The sequence below is a fragment of the Leopardus geoffroyi genome, chromosome B3, assembly GCF_018350155.1.
Source record: "Leopardus geoffroyi isolate Oge1 chromosome B3, O.geoffroyi_Oge1_pat1.0, whole genome shotgun sequence".
Lineage (NCBI taxonomy): Eukaryota > Metazoa > Chordata > Mammalia > Carnivora > Felidae > Leopardus > Leopardus geoffroyi.
In genome coordinates this window covers 6,501,447-6,521,726 of record NC_059337.1, presented here as the reverse complement: position 1 = coordinate 6,521,726, position 20,280 = coordinate 6,501,447, and the positions used below count along the sequence as shown (strand labels likewise).

At 42.3% G+C, this 20,280-nt stretch overlaps 1 protein-coding gene across 4 annotated transcripts in view; it reads left to right on the top strand.

The window, feature by feature from the left end:
- The window catches only part of FANCI (FA complementation group I), a 97,411-nt gene that overhangs the window by 9,236 nt on the left and 67,895 nt on the right, over window positions 1–20,280 (top strand). For 2 of the 4 annotated variants that reach the window (XM_045448675.1, XM_045448674.1), the window contains exon 2: window positions 10,434–10,535. In XM_045448675.1, the coding sequence (XP_045304631.1) occupies window positions 10,434–10,535 (102 nt within the window). Of the gene's footprint in view, window positions 1–6,266; window positions 6,394–6,779; window positions 6,962–10,433; window positions 10,536–20,280 lie in introns of those variants that run through there. The other 2 variants (XM_045448676.1, XM_045448677.1) reach the window with 2 other exon arrangements.

Sequence of the window (20,280 nt, the reverse complement as noted above, 5' to 3'; positions counted from 1 at the left end):
TCTCTCAAAAATAAATCAACATTAAAAAAAAAAAAAAAAAAAGGATTTGGTGGTAAAGCTGAGGTCATCTGCTGGGAGTAAAAAAAGAGAAATGTTTGAAATCATCCTCATGATGATAAACTTACTAGGGAAGGTTGTGGAAGTGTTGAGGTCCCCTGGAGATTGGTTCCTATGGCTTCTCAGAGGTACCCATGGACACAGTCAAGAGAGTTCTCCAGCACAACCCAGAGGCCCACATGTCCCTCCCACGGAGAGAAAGGCTGGCTTCAAACGGGCAGAGTCTGTCAGCTGGGTGGTTTGGAAGGACAGACGGAGCGGGGGGAGGAGGTGTAAATGGAGGATATTGGCTAAAATGTGGCTTAAGTATTAAAGCTTGGAATTGAAGAGGGAGGACTGGGGGACAGTGAAGATCAGGGAATGAACAAGCAGGAGTAAATGAGCAAGCAAACCGACCAGATGGGACGTTGACATCTGAGTCGTGACTTGGGAGGTGGCACAGGATGGGCCCAGGAGCGTGAGTAGCTGAGGTGAAGTGGGAGATGGGGACAGAAGCAAGCCGAGAGGCCCTTTGTGGGACACACAAGCCACCCCCGTTCTGCAGCCAGGGAGGATGATAGCAGAAAAGGGTGGAGGGGGAAGATGGCGGTTGGCTGTCTCCCTCTCCTCATCAAAGCGCAAAGATGGGCCCTCAAAGGGCAACTTCATTGATTATTTATTTATAAGCCAGAGCAGTCCACTAGATTCACCACTGGGCTGGGTTTTTTTGTTGTTGTCATCATTTCAGATTGACAGAATAGTTGCAAGAAGAGTACAAAAAACACCCACGTGCCTTTCGCCTGAATGTTAACATGTGACCACACTCGCTTTGTCATTCTCTCTCAGATACACTCCTTCCTTTTTCCTAAACCATTTTAGAGTAAGCTGGAGACCGGATGCCCCTCTTCTCCTGAATACTTTAGGATGTATTTCCAAAAACACAAGGACATTCTCATAACTAACCACAGTACAATGAGCAAAGTCAGGAAATGAACATTGATCTATTACAATTAGATAATCTACAAACCTTAATCAAATATCACCAATTGTGAGAGGCCAGTTTTTAAGGTTTACTGTCTTCCCTCCTGGTCCTGTCTTCCAGGCCTCTGAGAAATAAGAGACTGAATAGGGGAAGAGAACTAACCTTATTATTATTTTTTAATGTTTATTTATTTATTTTGAGAGGAGGCGGGAGCGTGCCTGTGTGAGCAGAGGAGGGGCAGAGAAAGAAGGAGAGAGAATCTTAAGCAGGCTCCTTGCTGTCCTCGCGGAGCCCATATGCAGGGCTTGATCCCACAACCCTGAAATCATGACATGAGCAGAAATCAAGAGTCAGGCGCTCAATGGGCTGAGCCACCCAGATGCCCCCCTTTGTTTGTTGTTTTGAACTTTTAAAGCGTTTTGTTTTTTTAGTAACGTCTACTCCCAACGTGGGGCTCAAACTCACAACCCCAAGGTCAAGAGTTAGATGCTCTACCCACTGAGCCACCTGGGTACCCACTGTTTTGAACTTTTAATCTTCAAATGATTGCAAATTCAAAGGAAGCTTCAAGAGTAGTAATATAGGGGTGCCTGGGTGGCGCAGTCGGTTAAGCGTCCGACTTCAGCCAGGTCACGATCTCGCGGTCCGTGAGTTCGAGCCCCGCGTCAGGCTCTGGGCTGATGGCTCGGAACCTGGAGCCTGTTTCCGATTCTGTGTCTCCCTCTCTCTCTGCCCCTCCCCCATTCATGCTCTGTCTCTCTCTGTCTGAAAAATAAATAAACGTTGAAAAAAAAAAAAAGAGTAGTAATATATTTTTAAGCCAACATTTTGGTTTTGAAATGGAATATTTCATTGAGATAATTTTTTTAACTTTATTTATTTATTTTGAGAGAGAGAGAGAGAACGAGAGAGAGTGGGGGAGGTGCAGAGAGAGAGGGAGAGAGGGAGAATCCCAAGAAGGCTCCGCACTGTCAACGTGGAGTCCAACGCAGGGCTCAAACCCATGAACTGTGAGATCATGACCTGAGCGGTAATCAAGAATTGGACACTTAACCGAATGAGCCACCCAGGCGCCCCTCATTGAGATGATTTAAAACCATATTTTTCTTTTTTTTTTTATAAATTTTTTTTTTCAACGTTTATTTATTTTTGGGACAGAGAGAGACAGAGCATGAACGGGGGAGGGGCAGAGAGAGAGGGAGACACAGAACCGGAAACAGGCTCCAGGCTCTGAGCCATCGGCCCAGAGCCCGACGCGGGGCTCGAACTCAGGGACCGCGAGATCGTGACCCGGCTGAAGTCGGATGTTTAACCGACTGCGCCACCTAGGCGCCCCTAAAACCATATTTTTCTAAGGGTGACCTCCTGATTTTGCACCCAGTTAACAAATATTTGTGAAGCATTCTCTGTATGTCACTTTCCTAGACACTGAGGATGCACATAGTAAGCTGTTAAACCTCTGTCTCAAACACTACCAAGTTGGAATTTCTCCAGGGTGGATTCAACTGGCTCTCCTTAACAATCCTGTGAACTGCCCGAGTAGCATTGTCTTTTTTTTTTTTTTGGCTAATTATCTTAACCATTTTCTTTTTTTCTATCTTCACCATTTTTTAAAAAAAAATTTTTAACGTTTATTTGAGAGACAGAGAAAGACAGAGCATGAGCATGGGAGGGGCAGAGATAGAAGGAGACACGGAATCTGAAGCAGGCTCCAGGCTCCGAGCTGCCAGCACAGTGCTCGACTCGGGGCTCGAACTCACAAACCGCGAGATCATGACCGGAGCCGAAGTCAGACGCTTAACCCACTGAGCCCCCCAGGCACCCCTATCTTCACCATTTTTAAGTGTACACTTCATAGTGTTAAGTGCATATTATTATGAAACAAATCTCCAGAACTTTTTAAAGTTCATTTTATTTCGAGAGAGAGAGCGCGTGCACCCAGAGCAGGGGAGGGACAGAATCTTAAGCGGGCTCCACGCCCGCCCCACTCGGGCTCAATCCACGACCTTGAGATCATGACCTGAGCTGAAATCAGGAGTCGAAATCTTAACCAAGCCACCCAGGCACCCCTGGAACTTTTTCATCTTGCAAAACTGAAACTCTGTATCTATTAAACAATAATTCCCTTTTTGCCCCTCCACCCAGCCCTTGGTAAACATCACTCTACTTTTGTTTCTGTGAATTTCGCTCCTGTTGAGTATGATTCCACCTAGTATTTGTCTTTTTATGACTGATTTAACCTAGCATAATGTGCTTAGAGTTCCTGTAGGTTTTGTGGCAAATGACAGCATTTCCTCCCTTTTTAAGGCAGATTATGCCATTGTGTGGATATACCACATTCTGTTTATATGTTCGCTGTCCACGAAGATGTGGGTTGTTTCTGCCTCTTGACTATTGTGAACAATGCTGCTGCGAACACGGGTGTACAAAGGGTGAGACCCTGATTTCAATTCTTCTATCTATGTACCCAAATGTGGGATTGCTGGAAGGAACTAACACTATGAAGTGTTAAGTGCTAGTCTTTTTATACATACTACCTTGATTTTTCTCTCAAGCAACATTGCCCTTAAACCCAGACGACTGGAGCTCTTGGGCTGGGTGGGTGCCTTATTAACCACCTTGGTAGATGATGAGGAGCTCAAAAACCTAGAAGGTGATGAGGTGCCTGGATGGCTCAGTTAAGTGTTGGAGTCTTGATCTCAGCTCATGTCTTGATCTCAGGGTTGTGAGTTCAAGGCCTGCGTTGGGCTCCGCCCTGGGCATGAAGCCTACTTTAAAAAGAAAAGAAACAAACAAAAGAAACCTAGAGGGTGTACCCTAAGAAACCCATATGCCTTCCTTTAGACCACACTCTGGGTAGCTTTCCAAAACTCGTCCTTCCCAGGTCGACCCTCTCCAGGACAGGTCTAGTGTGCACAGCCATAGGCCCAGACAGTAGCCACCGGCAGCTCTAGGGAGGAGGCATGGTGTGAATCTTCAGGCTGTGTGTTTACATGCAAACATACGAAGCCCCTCAACACTTCAGGATCAAGTATCCTGAATGATAGGGGGCCTCCATTTGTCCTTTTTCTCTGGACTCTTGCAAAAATATCAGTAGCTATAATGTTATTACACAAATGTGAACTATCAACAAGATCTGAAGAACATTTAGTTCCTCTATTGCAAACCTGTTTTGAATTGGCTGTATTTTCTAAACTCAGTTTGTCACTAGCTGCCCAGTGTAGGAGTCTAGTTGCTACTTAGTAAGGAAGCCTGCACCAGGGTGGGGAGTCTGTTCTTTTCCTTTGCATGTGTACCCTCCATTAGTGCTAATGGAAACACAGATGATACACTCATGCAACCAGCAGAGAAAAGACCCTGAACTGTCAATGCCACCGGGTAAACACTGAGGCAGGCAATTCAGTAAGTGCACCCTGGGATGCACAAATGGAGGGTCGAAAAGGTACATGAGCTTGTTTGACTACATGGACATACAAATTTGTGGCTGTATAGCCCAGTCCCATACGCAGCCTGGGAAGGAGGTTTTGTGGGGAGATGAGGTAAAGTCGTCTTGTTTCCTTGGCAAGCTAAAATGATTCCTTTCAGGAATAATCTTCCAAATCAGCTGCTTATTACACATATTACAGATCAATATTGGGCCAGGAATGTAGTAGAAGTAAAACTTGCTTGAGAAGGGTCATAAGCAAGGAGCAGCCTTGGACAGCTAAGAGGCATCATTCTCTTCCAGCAGCTATGTTTCTTCCGGGACTGGCCAACTAGACCCATCCCATCCTGACTGGGGCTCAGGCTCCAGACTGAATGCCCCTGATCTTAGCGTTCCTTCACATGCCACCCCACAGGAACCTCACATTCGGTAAGTCCAAATCTGAGGCCTCGTCATCATCACCCCCCGCCCCCCTCCCCAAACCTGCACCTTTCCCTGTGTTCCCTGTATCAGTTCCCTGGCAGTAGCAACCCACCCCCACCTGTCACTCAAGGTTGAATATTCCTAAGCTCCTCCCACATCTCCCCCAAGCCCTTGTGCTCATTCAGCTCGCTGGATTTGCTAATCTCTTTCACATGCTGTTCGCTCAATTCTGCCTGTCCCCACTGCAACCTCCTATTTCCAGGACAATTTATAGCCCCGAAAACGTCCAGCCTTCAGTCCCTCTCACCCCCATCATCTTTTTCGAAGTCTCTGCAGCACTCACCTACAAGAGATATTTTTCTACAATGTGAATGCAATCACACCCTTCCACTTCAGCTGTTCCCCCACTACCCTAGATGTGAAAAGGACTTCCGAGTGCCTGCTTTCCCACCACCCCTAGTATTAGCCAGGGGCTCCCTTGTTGCTCTCAGGCCCTTTGCACAAATTTCTTCACCCTATTTTCTTTTAAATGTTTATTTATTTGGGGGGGGGGCGGGCACAGAGAGGGAAAGTGAGAATTCCAAGCTGGCTGCCCGCTATCAGCGCAGAGCCCAAATGGGGGTCTTGATCTCAGGAACTGTGAACCATGACCTGAGCAGAAACCAAGATCCGGACACATAACTGACTGAGCCACCCAGGCACCCCGGCTTCTTCAAACTAAGACTCGATCCTCCTCTCCGTTGCTCTTAGTTTTACTGTTTTTTGTTTTGTTTTTAGTGTTTATTTTTGAGAGAGACTGACAGAACGTGAGTGGGGGAAGGGTGGAGAGAGAGAGGGAGACACATAATCTGAAACAGGTTCCAGTCTTTGAGCTGTCAGCACAGAGCCAGACTCCGGGGCTCCAACTCAGGAATGGCTAGATCATCACCTAGGTCATGAAGCTTAACCAACTGAGCCACCCAGGCGCCCCACTACTGTTGGTTATTTATTTAACAAATATTTACTGAACATCTACTGCTTTGCCAGGCTATGCCCTAAACGCTGAGGTTTTGGAATGGGAAGAACAAAAAGCCTCCTGGTCACGTGGCATTTACATATTAGGGATTACAGGCACCTCCCCAGCACAAGGAATGGGAGACCTTCATCTGCCCTCCGCCTTCCGAGGGCTCGCTACAGATGACCTGTGGGGGCCATCCCTTGATTTGGCCCCTATCTCACTGACTCTTTCCCTAACAGTCCACGAGAACGGCTTGACGGGTCTAGACCACCCTCCGTCTACGTACAGGCCACACTGCGCATGCTCTCTGCGGTCCTGAGCGCGAGTTTGCAAGCTACGCCTACCCGAGGCTGGGAGTGGGGACTTCCGAGCACCCCACACCCCTTCTGCCTTAATGGTACACCCCAAGCGCGTGCGCGCGGGCAGCGGAAATAAGCCTTGAGGGGCGGGGCCTGTTGTGTCTCGTGACGGAAGTGTGGCGGCGTCCGGCGCGCGGGCTTTTTGGAAGTTCGCAGCAGCGGTGGAGCTGAGGTAACGGTGCCGAGGGGGCTCGCTGCCCGGGCCGTGGGACCCTGCGCCGGGGGCGGGGAGCGGGTGCGCGAGGGCGGGAGGGCTGCCGTTCCGAGCTGGCGTTCTGGTGTTTTCTCTGGGGTGTTTCCCGCCGCGTCCCTCGGTTTCCGCGGCTCCCTCCTCCCGGCCGTGCTACCCTCTCCGCGTTCGTCTTCGATTCTTCGCTCTCCGTCAGGGTTCAGCTCCTGCGCCCGAGAAACGTAACCCCATTCCGCCTCTAGCTCAGTGACGGTCGGCATCGCCAGCTGCCTCGCTCCGGGGTTTCTGTTTGTGGTTACGTGGTGCTGTCGGGGTTTCTGTTTGTGGTTACGTGGTGCTCTCGGGGAAGCCCCGGCGCGAAACCCGGCGCGTCTCCTTCCCGGGGCCGCTAAGCTCGGCGCCTCTGGGCGAGGGGTGTGCCGGGCGCACCGGCGCTGCGCAGCCGCCTGCTAGTTACTCATCTCTGGTGGTCGGCCGAATTTAGCAAAATGCACCCTGCTGGGATAGGTTGATTTCAGCATATTCCGCTTCTGGCTGCGCGTCTCTCTTGGTCAGTATGTCCTTCGCGCATTTTCTCTGCCCACCCCGGGCTCTAACCGGGGTAAGGGGGTCGGAGCAGGGGATCTGGGGGTCTGGAGCTGGGCAGACCTAGGCTTTATTTCTGCCTCTTCCACTGCTGGCCTTTTAACCTTGGGGCGATTACTTTATCCCTCCAAATTCTAAAAGACGTTCATCTAAATTGGGGCTGATAACACCTACTCGACAGGGTTGGTAGGAGGGTCAAATGAGCGGGTCTTGGGACTCGTAGGGAGTTCAGTGATTTATTCAGCAAATAATTTATCGGGAGCCTGTTATAAGGCAGGTACCGGTGTTGAAATACTGGAGGTTCACTGGTAAACAAAGCCAGACATGGCCCCCTGGCCTCCTGGAGTTCATAGTCAAGGGGAAGATACAGTCCTTAAGCTAGCATTAGAAATACGAGTTTATTTATTTTTTTAAATTTACATTTCTTTTTTTTTTTTAATATTTTTATTTATTTTTGAGACAGAGCATGAGCAGGGGAGGGGCAGAGAGAGAGGGAGACACAGAATTTGAAGCAGGCTCCAGGCTCTGAGCTGTCAGCACAGAGCCCGACTTGGGGCTCGAACTCACGGACTGTGAGATCATGACCTGAGCTGAAGTCAGACGCTTAACCGACTGAGCCACCCAGGCGCCCCTAGAAATATGACTTAAAAGTGTGGTGATGGGGACGTGGTAGGATTCTCGCGCAGAGTCATGACCCCGAGGCTTTTCTTTTCAGGAAGCAGCTTTATTTCTGTTGGCACTGTGCAGTTGGGTTCCAACCCGAAGAACTGAGCCCCGAACTTCCCGTGGTGTAGTTTTTGTTTTTTTTTCTTAAATACATTTTCTATTTCTTTGTCTCCCGTACATGGTAACACACACAAACATGTCCTCTGATTAAGTAGTCTCAGTACATAAGATCAGGAGGGATGTTGTCACGTAGGTGCATAGCCAGGTTACCTTGAAGTTTTTTTTTTCTTTTCTCTCATCTTTTTTCCTCTCCTTAGGGAGGGGACCCTAAGGAGAGAAGAGAAATTGCTGTTGCCTTCAAAGGATGTAGTAGGGGAGTGTTTAACCTAGACGGAGCTTCTGGGGAAGTGTAGATTGAGCTGAGCTCTGAAGGATTTGTAGGAATTAAAAGATTAGAGGGCAGGGGATGAAAGGAGGGGTATATATGTGAGTTCCAGACAGAAAAACATCTATAAGGGCCTGTGGCAGGAGAACTTGGGATTTGAAGGACTGAAGGCAATTCAGTGTGGCTAGAGTATATAGGGATTAAGGGTAGAGTTAGGTGTGGGCCAGACCCTGCAGGATTTTTTTTTATCCTGACTTCAGGATATTGGACTGATAGGAGAGAAGATGGCTGAAGAGTTTTAAGGTGACGATGGAGATGGAGTTTCAGCTGCATTAACAAAAAGATTAATTGCTGTGTGGGGGACAAGTTAGGAAGCTTTTGTCGTAGTTCAGGCGAGAGGTGGTGGTGACTTTGGAGTGATGTGGGAGTAGTGGATCTCAGAAGTAGACAGATTTGAGAGCTGATTAGGGGTTCACATTGACAGGACTTGGTAGTGGATGTGGAGGAGGGCGGTGGAATTGTTAAGAATGTTGTCCAGGCTTCTGGTTTCAGTCTGAGTGGATGGTGGTACAACTTACGGGGATGGGAAACATAAGAGGAAATACAGGAGGTGGAGCAGGTGGTCTTTCCACCAGTCTGCATTTCCCCCTACCCATAATACTCTTACAGCTGCTCACTAAATCCTACTTCCTAATGTCCCTGCCTTTCACCTTTTTCCTTTACACTTCCCAGGATCACCACCCGAATATAGGCCTTTGTGTCTATCATTAAAATAGGCCTCAATAACTTCTTAGTCTCTGCTCCTTATCCTTACTCTCTCCGTGCTTTATTTTTTCAATGTTTATTTATGATTTTTTTAATTTAATTAATTGTCAGATTGGCTAACATACAGTGTGTAAAGCGTGCTCTTAGTTTTTGGGGTAGATTCCCATGATTCATCGTTTACATACAACACCCAGTGCTCATCCCGACAAGTGCCCTCCTCAATGCCCATCACCCATTTTCCTCTCTCCTCCACCTCTCATCCAACCTCAGTTTGTTCTCTGTATTTGAGACTCTCTCATTTATTATTTTTGAGAGAGAGTGCGCATGCGCACACACGGAGGGAGAGAGACACAGACAGACACAGAATCTGAAGCAGGCTCCAGACTCTGAGCTGTCCGCACACAACCTGACGCAGGGTTGAATCCTTGAACTAACTGTGAGATCATGACCTGAGCCGAAGTCAGGATGCTTAACTGACTGAGCCACCCAGCGCCCCCCCTCTCTCTCTACTTTAATCTTCATGCTTGATACCAGATTGTTTCCTCAAAACCTTTTTCAGTTAAACCGGCAGAATCTGAATCAGGCAGATTCTCTTTTGCTCCAGAAGTTTTGATTGCTGTCTATTATTTACAGAATAAAAGCTAAATCCCTTAAACCTGGCATTTAAGATCTTGTACAGTTTATTCCCACTCTGTCTTTCTAGCCATCCTATTCACTGTTCCTCTACTTCAACTCTGTACCTCAGGCAGTTTACTCATTTTCCCCAAATAAGTTTTTCAAATTCTATAAAAGCCTTTCTTTATGTCATTCTCCTTCCCAGTAGTGTATAGAGTATACCATCTGGTTATCTCGACTACCTAATTTAATCTCTTGAGTTCCAGTTCAAGCTTTCCTCTGCTGGGATGCCTTCCAGATGTGTGTTTGAGCACACATTTATTTCGTTAGTCTTGTTAACTTCTTTTTTTTTTTTTTTAATTTTTTTAAATGTTTTTATTTTTGACAGAGAGAGAGAGACAGAGAGAGAGAGAGAGGGAGACACAGAATTCGAAGCAGGCTCCAGGCTCCGAGCTGTCAGCATAGAGCCCGATGCGGGGCTCAAACTCACGGACTGTGAGACCATGACCTGAGCCAAAGTTGGACGCTCAACCGACTGAGCCACCCAGGCACCCCAGTCTTATTAAACTTCTTACTAGTTTTCATACCATTTCATTGGCACTTTGCCTTTATAGTGTTTTTGGTTTATTCATTTGTGAAATATTATTATATGCTTGTAATAATACTCTTGTGTGTATATTTATAATTTATCACACTATTAAGTGCTAGCTTTGTTCTAGGCAGTGTGGTGGGTAGATGCTAAAAAAATTAAAATGGGCAAAAATTCTGAAACCACTTGATTAGAATACAAGTTTCTAATACAGAAATTCCAGGGAATTTTCCAAATTATTTTGGTTTGGATGAAAATCACCTACTCCTACTGGTTAGTAGCCCTTAACCTATGGAGTACCTGCTGTGTACACTCCTGATAATGTATAAAGTACTCAGTTAACAGGGAGGGAAGGAAAACAGTCGAGCTTGTTTCCTTGTGGAAGTTTCATCCAGCTCTGACACTTTTCCCTTACAGTTCCCTGATAGAGCAACAATGGACCAGAAAATATTATCTCTAGCAGGAGAAAAAACAGCAGACAAACTGCAGGAATTGCTTCAGGCTGTAAAAGAAGATGATGTAAGTATTAAGCATGTTCTGCTATAAAGCAAATGTCAAGCATGATGACAAATTCAAAGAACATGTTAGAAAAATTACTCTGCCACTTTACCTCCTACTCACCTTAGGAAACAAGGATTTTTTGATAAATGTTAAGAAATGGGGAGAGGAAGAAAATAGACAATCGAAGGGCATTTGTATACAACTGTATAGCATTTAAGTGTTTATGCAATTATATATAAATATATACACACACATACAATACATATGTACATACATACAAATTAGGGTACTTTTAAGGTTATTAGAACAATCCTCCTTGAAGGTAATGTCCTGATTATAGTTTTTGATGTGACATTTTGCCTACTGATGCTTCTTTATTAATATTTTCCCCTAAAAAAGATAAATTCATAAGCAGTACAATATTTTGAAATTCTTTTATTTTTATTTTTATTTTCTAACATTTATTCATTTTTGAGAGTGAGAGAGAGTATGAACGGGGGAGGGGCAGAGAGAGAGGGAGACACAGAATCCAAAACAGGCTCCAGGTTCTGAGCTGTCTGCACAGGGCCCGATGCGGGGCTTGAATTCATGGACTGCAAGATCATGACCTGAGCTGAAGTCGGATGTTTAACCGACTGAGCCACCCAGGCGCTCCAAATATTTTGAGATTCTTATGTGAATCTTCTTACTCTCCTGATACACTTCTCCTTTTTGCATAATATGTGTTCTTAGCTTATTCATATTTGTGTATGGAAAGGAATCCCTCCTTAACATTAACCTTAAATATTAAGTATATATGTCTAAATGAGTTAAGACTTTGCGTATTATGTTTTTAAAGGAATTTTTGCATGCTTGTGTTGTGGTACATTGTAATTTCTGTTAAAATGTGACACTAATTGGGAATTGAGGTAGGGGTGGGCTCTGTTTTGATTTGTTTTTTTTTAATTAACAAAAGCAGGACTGCTTTTGTAGCAGCTTTTTGAGACAACCCATTGCATGAGTTGCAGCTTGAGTTATTCTATAGACATTAAGATTTGGTTAAAACCAACTTTTAATTAGTTTATTGATTTAGAACTTATGTTTTATATGCTTTTGAACTCGAAGAGGCCTTAACATTAACCAATAAGCAAAAATAAGAACTAGAACAAAATTCATGATATAAATAGATGCTGTGAATTACTTCTCTGATTCTTGCTTATCCCTAGAAAAGATCTCTATCTCTTGGCTTTTGTAAAGATGAAATGAGTTAATGCATGTAAACCATCTAGTAGGCACTGAATAATTTTTTTTTTTAATGTTTATTTTTGAGAGAGAGGGAGAGACACAGCGTGTGAGCGGGGCAGGGGCAGAGAGAGGGAGACACAGAATCTGAAATAGGCTCCAGGCTCCGAGCTGTCAGCACAGAGCCCGATGCGGGGCTCGAACTCATGAACCATGAGATCATAACCTGAGCTGAAGTCGGACACTCAACCGACTGAGGCACCCCGCGCTGAATAATTGTTAGCAAAATTCCTTCACTGACACAGACACAGTCTTCTGAACATTTCTCTTTTGTTAACATTTGCCTTAAAAGTTTAATACCTCAAACTGGACAAAATTTCTCTTATTTTCCCATTAATGCAGAATCACCTTTTTGGCCATAATATCGTACTGTTGTCTCATTGCTTTTACAAGCAACTAAAATCCCAACTCATTTTTGCGGATGTTGGTATTAGGCTAATTTTCTTCATCTCTGAATTTTTGTAGTTAGTTTTTAGAACCCACATATAAAATTATATACTTATATCTTAATTATCTTTTAAAATTAATTGCATTTTGCTCTATCAAGATCTTTTTGTATCTTGATTCTGTTGACCAGTGTAGTAGTCATCTTTTTATATCCTCTACAAATTTATTAAGTATTCCAGCAATATATACATTCAATTTATTTAATGTCCATAGAAGATATGCTTAGAGTAAAAAATTACAAAACACATAAAGAAGTCCATGACAAGAGGGGCACCTGGGTGGCTCAGTTGGTTAAGTGTCTGACTCTCAGTTTTGGCTCAGGTCATGATCTCATGATTTTGTGAGTTTGAGTCCTTCATCAGGCTCTGTGCTGACAGTGTGGTGCCTGCTTGGGATTTTCTCTCTATTCCTCTCTCTCTGCCCCTCCACCGCTCGTGCTATCTTTGTCTCTCTCAAAAAAAAAAAAAAAGGTCCATGACAAGAAAGACTGACATATCCAGCAATGGGAAAATTCACATTGAAGGATTTAGAGAATATAGGGGAATCTAAAAGGTACTCTAGAGTACACAAATATTCGGGGTGCCTAGTTGGCATTCAACTCTTGATCTTAGCTCGGGTCATGATCCCCCAGGGTCATGGGATTGAGCCCCATGTCATGGGCTCACACTCAGTGCAGAACCTGTTTAAGATTTCTCTCTCTCCCTGCCCCCCCCACTCACACATTCTCTCTAAAATAAAAAATATATATATTTCATGTAAATAATATGATTTTTAATATACTCAAATATGTAAATGAAGAAATAGAATCCATAAAAGAAGAAGGGATAGATTTGGAAAACAGAGAACTTCTAGAAATGGAAACCTTGACAGTTAGCAGTGGACTAAACACTGCTAAAGAGGAAATTAGTGAAGTGGATTACAGACCTGGGGATACCTCCACAAAGCAAAGATTGTACAGAGATGGAAAATATGAATAGTATTTAAAATATGTGGAGAATACTTTAATAAAAGAATATATCTTTGGGGCCGGCTGACTTAGTTGGTGGAGCCTGCGACTTGATCTCAGGGTTGTGAGTTTAAGCTCCACATATGGTGTAGAGATTGCTTAAAAAAAAAAGAAAAAAAAAATTTTTTTTTTCTTTTTTTTTTAAGCGAGAGGGTGCAGGTGAGTGAGGGGCAAAGAGAGAACGAATCCCACAAGGGGCAGAGAGAAAGAAGTGGGGCTTACCTGTGGCTTATGTTTTACTTGAAGCGGGGCTTGAGCTCACCTGATGTGGACCTCAAACTCATGAACTGTGAGATAATCACCTCAGCCAAAGTCAGATGCTTAATGACTGAGCCACCCAGGCACCCAAAAAATAAAATTACAATTTTTTTTTAAGTTTATTATTTTGAGAGTATGTGAGCAGGGGAGGGACAGAGACAGAAGGGAGAGAATCCCAAGCAGGCTCTACACAGCCTGACACAGGTTCTGAACTGCGAGATCATGACCTGAGCTGAAATCAAATCAAGAGTCAGATGTTTAACTGAGGCACGTAGGCCTCCCTACCCCCTGTCCAAAACCAAAATCTTAAAAAAAAAAAAAAAAAAAAAAAAAAAAAAAAAAATATATATATATATATATATATCTTTTTAAACGTAGATTTGTGTCATGTACTAAAGCACAAAGAAAACATTGATAGGTCTCATAAGGTAGAAATATATAAACCACCCTTTTTGGTCACAATTCAGTAAAACTAGAAATCAGAAATGAAATAAATACAAACGGATTTTCTATTGGGAAATAAAATACCTTTTAAACAATTTTTGGGTAAAAAGGGATATGACAACAGAAATTATAGGATTTCTAAAAAAATAATGAAAATACTACATATCAGAATCCATGGAATACTTTTAAAAATCACCTAAGTCAATTAAAAGGAAAAAATTAAATTATCAAAAAGCAGTAAACAAGAGCACAAAGAAAGTACTAAAATAAAAATGGAAACTAATCAAGTAGATCAAATTATTTATACATCAAAATCCTGATTCCTTGAAAAATTAGACAAAACCATTGACTAATCAAGAAAGCAATGTGGTAAACCCAAATGTACAAAATAAGAAATGAGAAGGGGGAAATAACTATTAATAAAGAGAGAATGTCAAAAAATAGTAAGAGACTACTTCATACATATCTATGCAAATAAATTTGAAAATCTAGAGGAAATGGATAATTAAGAATATACAGTTTAATAAAATTGACCCAATTTGAGATGGAAAGCTTAACTGGAAGCAATTTCCATAGAAGGAAGAGTTAATCAAGCAGTTAAGTCACACAAAAATACCAGGCCCAGATAATTTCACAGGGGACTTCTACCAAGCATAGAAATCAGAAGTTAGAGATAGTCTCAGTGCTACATAATTTGTTTGATAGCATATATAATACATAAGGATATGTATATACATAAGGAAAACTTGTAGATGCTTTTATAAAGTGTAACACTGAACCCTAAATTTGATAAAGATAGCATATGTTCATTTAGGAATATTGATGCAAAAACCTTAAATACTAGAGGACAGAGTCTAATACCAGATTAAAAAAAAATACACCATGACCAAATGGAGTTTATACCAAGAATACAATGTTGGTTCAGTAATAGAAAGTATATTACCACAAAGACCATGTGATTATCTTCAGAAATTAGAGACAGCCTTTGACAAAATCCAGCACTCATTCCTAGTAAAAACTCTTGAGAAAATAGGAGTGGGTGGCTTTTTCCTTAATAAGATAAAATACGTGTATAGATCTGAAAGTCAGCATCCTGTTTTTCTTTTTTTTCTTTTTAAGTTTTTATTTAAATTTCAGTTAGTTAACATACAGTGCAATATTGGTTTCTGGAGAATTCAAGTTAGCATCTTAATGGGAAACCCTGGAGGCATTTATGCTAAGATCAGGCACCAGGCTGTATGCCTACTCTCTCCATCACTATTTAACATTGTTCTGGTCTGTTAGCCAATGCAGTTAGTCTAGAGAAAACAATGAAAGGCATAAAAATAGAAAAAAGATGTAAAACCATGTGTCTTTGCAGATACCATAATAGTACACCTGGAAAATCCTGAAGAATCCATGATCAAACCATCTACAAGAGGGCAGCTAGGTAGCAGAATACAAAATTGTGTAAAAATCAATAGCATTTTTTTTAAGTTTATTTATTTTGAGAGAGAAAGTGCAAGTAGAGGAGGGGCAGAGAGAGAGAATCCCAAGCAGGCTCTGCACTGTCATGTGGAGCTCAGTACAGGGCTCAAATCCATGAACCCTGAGATCATGACCTGAACCAAAGTCGGACACTTAACTGATATAATCATCCAGGCATCTCTCAATAGCGTTTCATACACATAAAAACAAAGCTCATATAGAAAAATAAGAATAGCTAGGAAAACACTGAAATGGAAGATATCTGAGGAAGGACTAGCCCTACTGGACAGTGAACATACCAAAAACCCTCTGTAATGAAGAATGTGTTATTGATGCATTAGAGGAAAACAGATAATGGAATAACAAAGTCTCAAAATAGACCCAACACATAAAATCTAGTCTATTATAAGGTGGTATCCCAAATAATTGGGGCAAAGATCCTATGTAATAAATAGTGTTGGGACAACTAGTTAGCCATTTAGGAAAAATAGATAACATTAGATGTATTCTGCATACACTGTTCAAGAATAAGCTCCACAATCAGAGGTCTAAATGTGAAAACCAAACCTAAATATTAGAAGAAAACGTGGGTGAATTCCTCTTTTGAACTGTAGTGCAGAGAAAGCTTTTCTAGGATTCAAAATCTGGATACCTTAAAAGGTTGATAAATTTACCTACATATCTATAAAATTGACATGACCAAAAATACCATACACAATCAAAACACAAATGAAAAATTGGGAGAAGATATTTGCAGTTTTCACAGACAAAGGGTTAATATTCCTAAATCATAAATAACTTACAATAATTGAAGGAGGAGAAAAGTCAAAAAATCCTATTAAAAAGAGCAAAAGGAGTATAGAGGATAATCACAGTGACATAAAAATGACCATAACATAAGAAAGGATGCTCGACCTCACTCATAAGAGAAAATTCAAGTAAAACCATTACTACCTGTCAGTAGGAAAAATTGAACAGCTTGTCTGTACACTCTTGCCGAGACCAGGGAAGCAGTCACTCATACGTTGCTGGTAGGAATGCAACTGCAGTGAGACTGTGATTAGAATCTGGTTAGAGGGATAGATAACAAATAAACCCTGAACTTTTTTTTTAAGATTTTATTTTTTAGTAATCTCTTTACCCAATGTGGGGGCTTCAACTCACAATCCCAAGATCAAGGTTCACATGCTATAGCAACGGAGCCAGCCAGCCAGGTGCACCCCCCCACCCCCCGCCTAAAGATTTTATTTTTAAGTAATCTCTGTATCTAACACGGGGCTCACATTCACAACTCTGAGATCAAAAGTCGCACGTTCCATTGACTGAGCCAGAGGGCTCCCCAATCCTGAAATTTTAAAATAGGATTACTTATTGTAGTGGCACAGGCAAAGCAATTCTGAAACGATTTTAGATAGATTACAGAGTTCAGCAAATGAGTAAATGTGTTGATGTTGGCATTTTTACTGTTAGAAAGGACGTACAAATCTAGAATATAGGAAGGCAAGAAAGAACGCTGTGGGGATAGATTAGAAATGGAAGTATTGATACCAATTTATGGTTCTCATGTATATGTGTGTATATGCATATCTGCATGCACATCTATATTTGTATGTATTTGCATATACACGTGTATTTTTTTTCTTTAGCTCTGTTCACTGGAAGAACTAAGAAGCAGTTAAGATGCCACGGTAGTAACAAGTACACCCATGACCTAGATCTTTGGTCTCTTAATAATCAATGATCATTCCCCACTGAAAGGAACCAGGGCTTTTCAGAGAAAGGGTGAATTTCAAGGGTGGGCATGATGGATACAAGATGAGCCGGGAACATCTTATAAACCAGAAAGTAAAGAAGTGCCCAGAAAAAATGATGAGGGCATGTCACAAAGACATAGGAACCAGCTTAAAGGGGCTTCCATCACCCAAATCTGGGACCATTAGAACATCAAAATAATTAAGTTCAATTACGAATTATAAACTATTGAAAAATAAATTTGTGAGTCCATACTGATAATAAAAAAATAAATGGAGAGAAGGAAGGTCTTGCCTCTGTGCTAGAGTTAGAAAATCACCATTTTGCAGCTATCATGATGAAGATTGGATCAGGCAAGAAACATCAGTGGGTGCTAAATCCAGGGAGATTTTTTTTTTTTTTTTTTAGTTTTTATTTTAAGCTACTTTTAGACTTACAGAAAAGTTGTAAAAATAATACAGAGAATTTCTGGGTATCTTCCTCAGCATCTTACATAACCTTAGTCACAATTTTAAGAATTAAGAAATTAACATTGGTGCAATACCATTAGCAAACCTCTTTCTCCCCTGATGTTGTTTCTCGCCCCCCAGAATCCTGCTCATCATACAACATGGACTTGTTATTTTTCCCTGACTTTCTGCAGTTTGCAACAGTTCCTCGGTCTGTCCTTGTTTTTCATGATCTTGATAACCCTGAAGAGTATTGATCGGTTATTTTGCTGAATGTTCCTCAATTGGTGCCTGTCTGATGTGTCCCATGGTTAGCCTGAGGTCATTCATCCCTGATAAAAGGAGCCCAGAAATGGTGCTGTACCTTTTTCAGTGTATTGTATCCCTGGGCTCCTGATGTCTGTGTCATTCTGGTGATACTGACTTTGATAACCTGGTAATGGTGGTTGTTGCTGGGCTTTTCCATTATACTAGGGGAAAATTAGATGAGCAGGATAGGTGCATGGTCAAAGTGTCTGTCTACAAACTGCTCACTGGTTGCAACAGGAGGGAGGAAAGTAATTACAAAGTGGGAAAATTAAGCAACGCCCTTGACTGAATGACCAGAATTAATATTACCAGTGAGGGATAGATGGGCATCACATGCCTCCAGGTGTGATACTATGGGAAGGATGCTGTATCACCTGTGTTGAGACTGGGAATGCATAGACTCTGTAATCGTGAGAAAATATCAGACATTGCAAAGTGAGGACTGTTCTATGAAAAAAAAAGTTTGTTTTTGGACTGTGCCATTAATTTGGTGGTTCCAGCCTCCCAATTAAAAGAACAACTTTCATGTTTTCTGAAAAAACAAGGACATGTAATCTTAGTTGACTTTTGTGTTTTAAAATGCGGTAAAAAGCATAAAGTCAAAAAGGAAGATGAAAGATCTAAATAGAGGAAGGAGGAGAGCTGAGGACAGAGGGAGTAGAGAACTGTATTTGAGTACCTGTTGTACATTGGGCTCTGTGCAAAGTCCTCTACCTGTCATCTAATTTATTCCTCCTAACAGTCCTTGGAGGTGGGGAGATGGACCCACATAACAGTGAAATAATTTGGCTGAGGTTATGAAGTTAGTAAGTGTCATGACCAGGATTCATCTTCTGATTCTGGATCCAGTTTCTTTTTCTCCCATGCCACACTGCCTTCTAATGAAACATTGGTTTCAAGATGAGTTGGGGTTTCTTAGCCTTACCGCTTTTCGCGTTTCGGACTGTGTAACTCTTTGCTGACTGGTGCTGTCCTTTGTCTTGTAGGGTGTTTATCAGCATCCGCGGTCTTAATCCATTAGATGATTATAGCACCCTTCCAGTTATGACAACTAAAAATGTCTCCAGGCATTGCCCGGTGTACTCTGGGTTTGGAGGGAGGGAGAAAATCAGACAAAAGGGTTGACAAATTCCCCTTTGAGAGTTATGTTAAGGGATGAGCATTCTGTTGAGAGGTTTCAGGCAGAGCAGTCAGGTGCTTCCTTATGTATTTAAGAAGGGAGAAATGGACTTGAGTCCAAAAGATCAGGCATATGTAGTTGTGGAAGAGAACAAATTCACTGTTATATTAGTTTGCTTCTGTGACACTCCTTTCTATGGATATTGTTAGCCTCACTTTCTCAGTCTTTGTGGGCTGCTGCTTCTCTTCTTAATCCTTGAATGTTGGTGTTTTTCCTCTCTTTACATCTCTCCCTGAATGATCTCTTACATTTCCATTGAGTTCTTTCTTCACTGAGCTCCGTTTTGGCATGTCCAGTTGTCTACTTGGCATTTCCACTTGGATATCTTAAGAGTAGTAGTTCTGAATCCCACATCAGATTTGCTAAATCAGAAACTGTAGCCCAGCGATTTGTTTTAACAAACCCTCTGGGTGATTCAAATGCTCACTCAATCCCAGATTTTCAGCATGTCAACGGCTAGTGCCGCATTTACACATTTAGTTGCTTTGGCCAGAAGCTTTGCTTTCTTTTCCTTCATCATCACACCCTTTTCACTTCTAAACTGAGGAAGTCTGTCTTAGTCCATTCAGGCTGCTATAACAATAGCAGGAATGTTTGTTTCTCCTAGTTCTGGAGGCTGGAAGTCTGAGATGAGAATGCCAGTAGAAGGCCGTCTTCTGGGTTGCAGACTTCACGTTGTATCCTCACATGGTGGAAGGGCTAGGGAACTCTGTGGGATCTCTTATAAGTGGACTAATCCCATTCACGAGAGTTCTACCTTCATCACCTAATTACCTCCCAAAGGTCCCATTCCAAATACTGTCACATCAGGCATGTGGGTTTTATGGGGACATAAACATTCAGACCACAGCATGTCCTTTTGATTTGACCTCTCAAATGTATCTTCTGTCTGCTTTTCTTCATCTCCTTTACTAGTTTGCCAGGCCTGCCATTTACAAAGTACTACAAATTGAGTAGCCTAAACAACAAAAATTTATTTTTACAGTTTTGGAGACTCTAAGTCCAAGATCAAGGTGCTAGTGATGTTGGTTTCTTGGAGGCTGTGAGAATCTCACCTAGCTTCTGTTAATTTGCTGATAATCTTTGTCGTTTTTTAGCTTGTATCACCCTGATCTCTGTTTCCATTTTCACGTGGCACACTCACTTTTTATGTGTCTCTGTGTCCAAAAT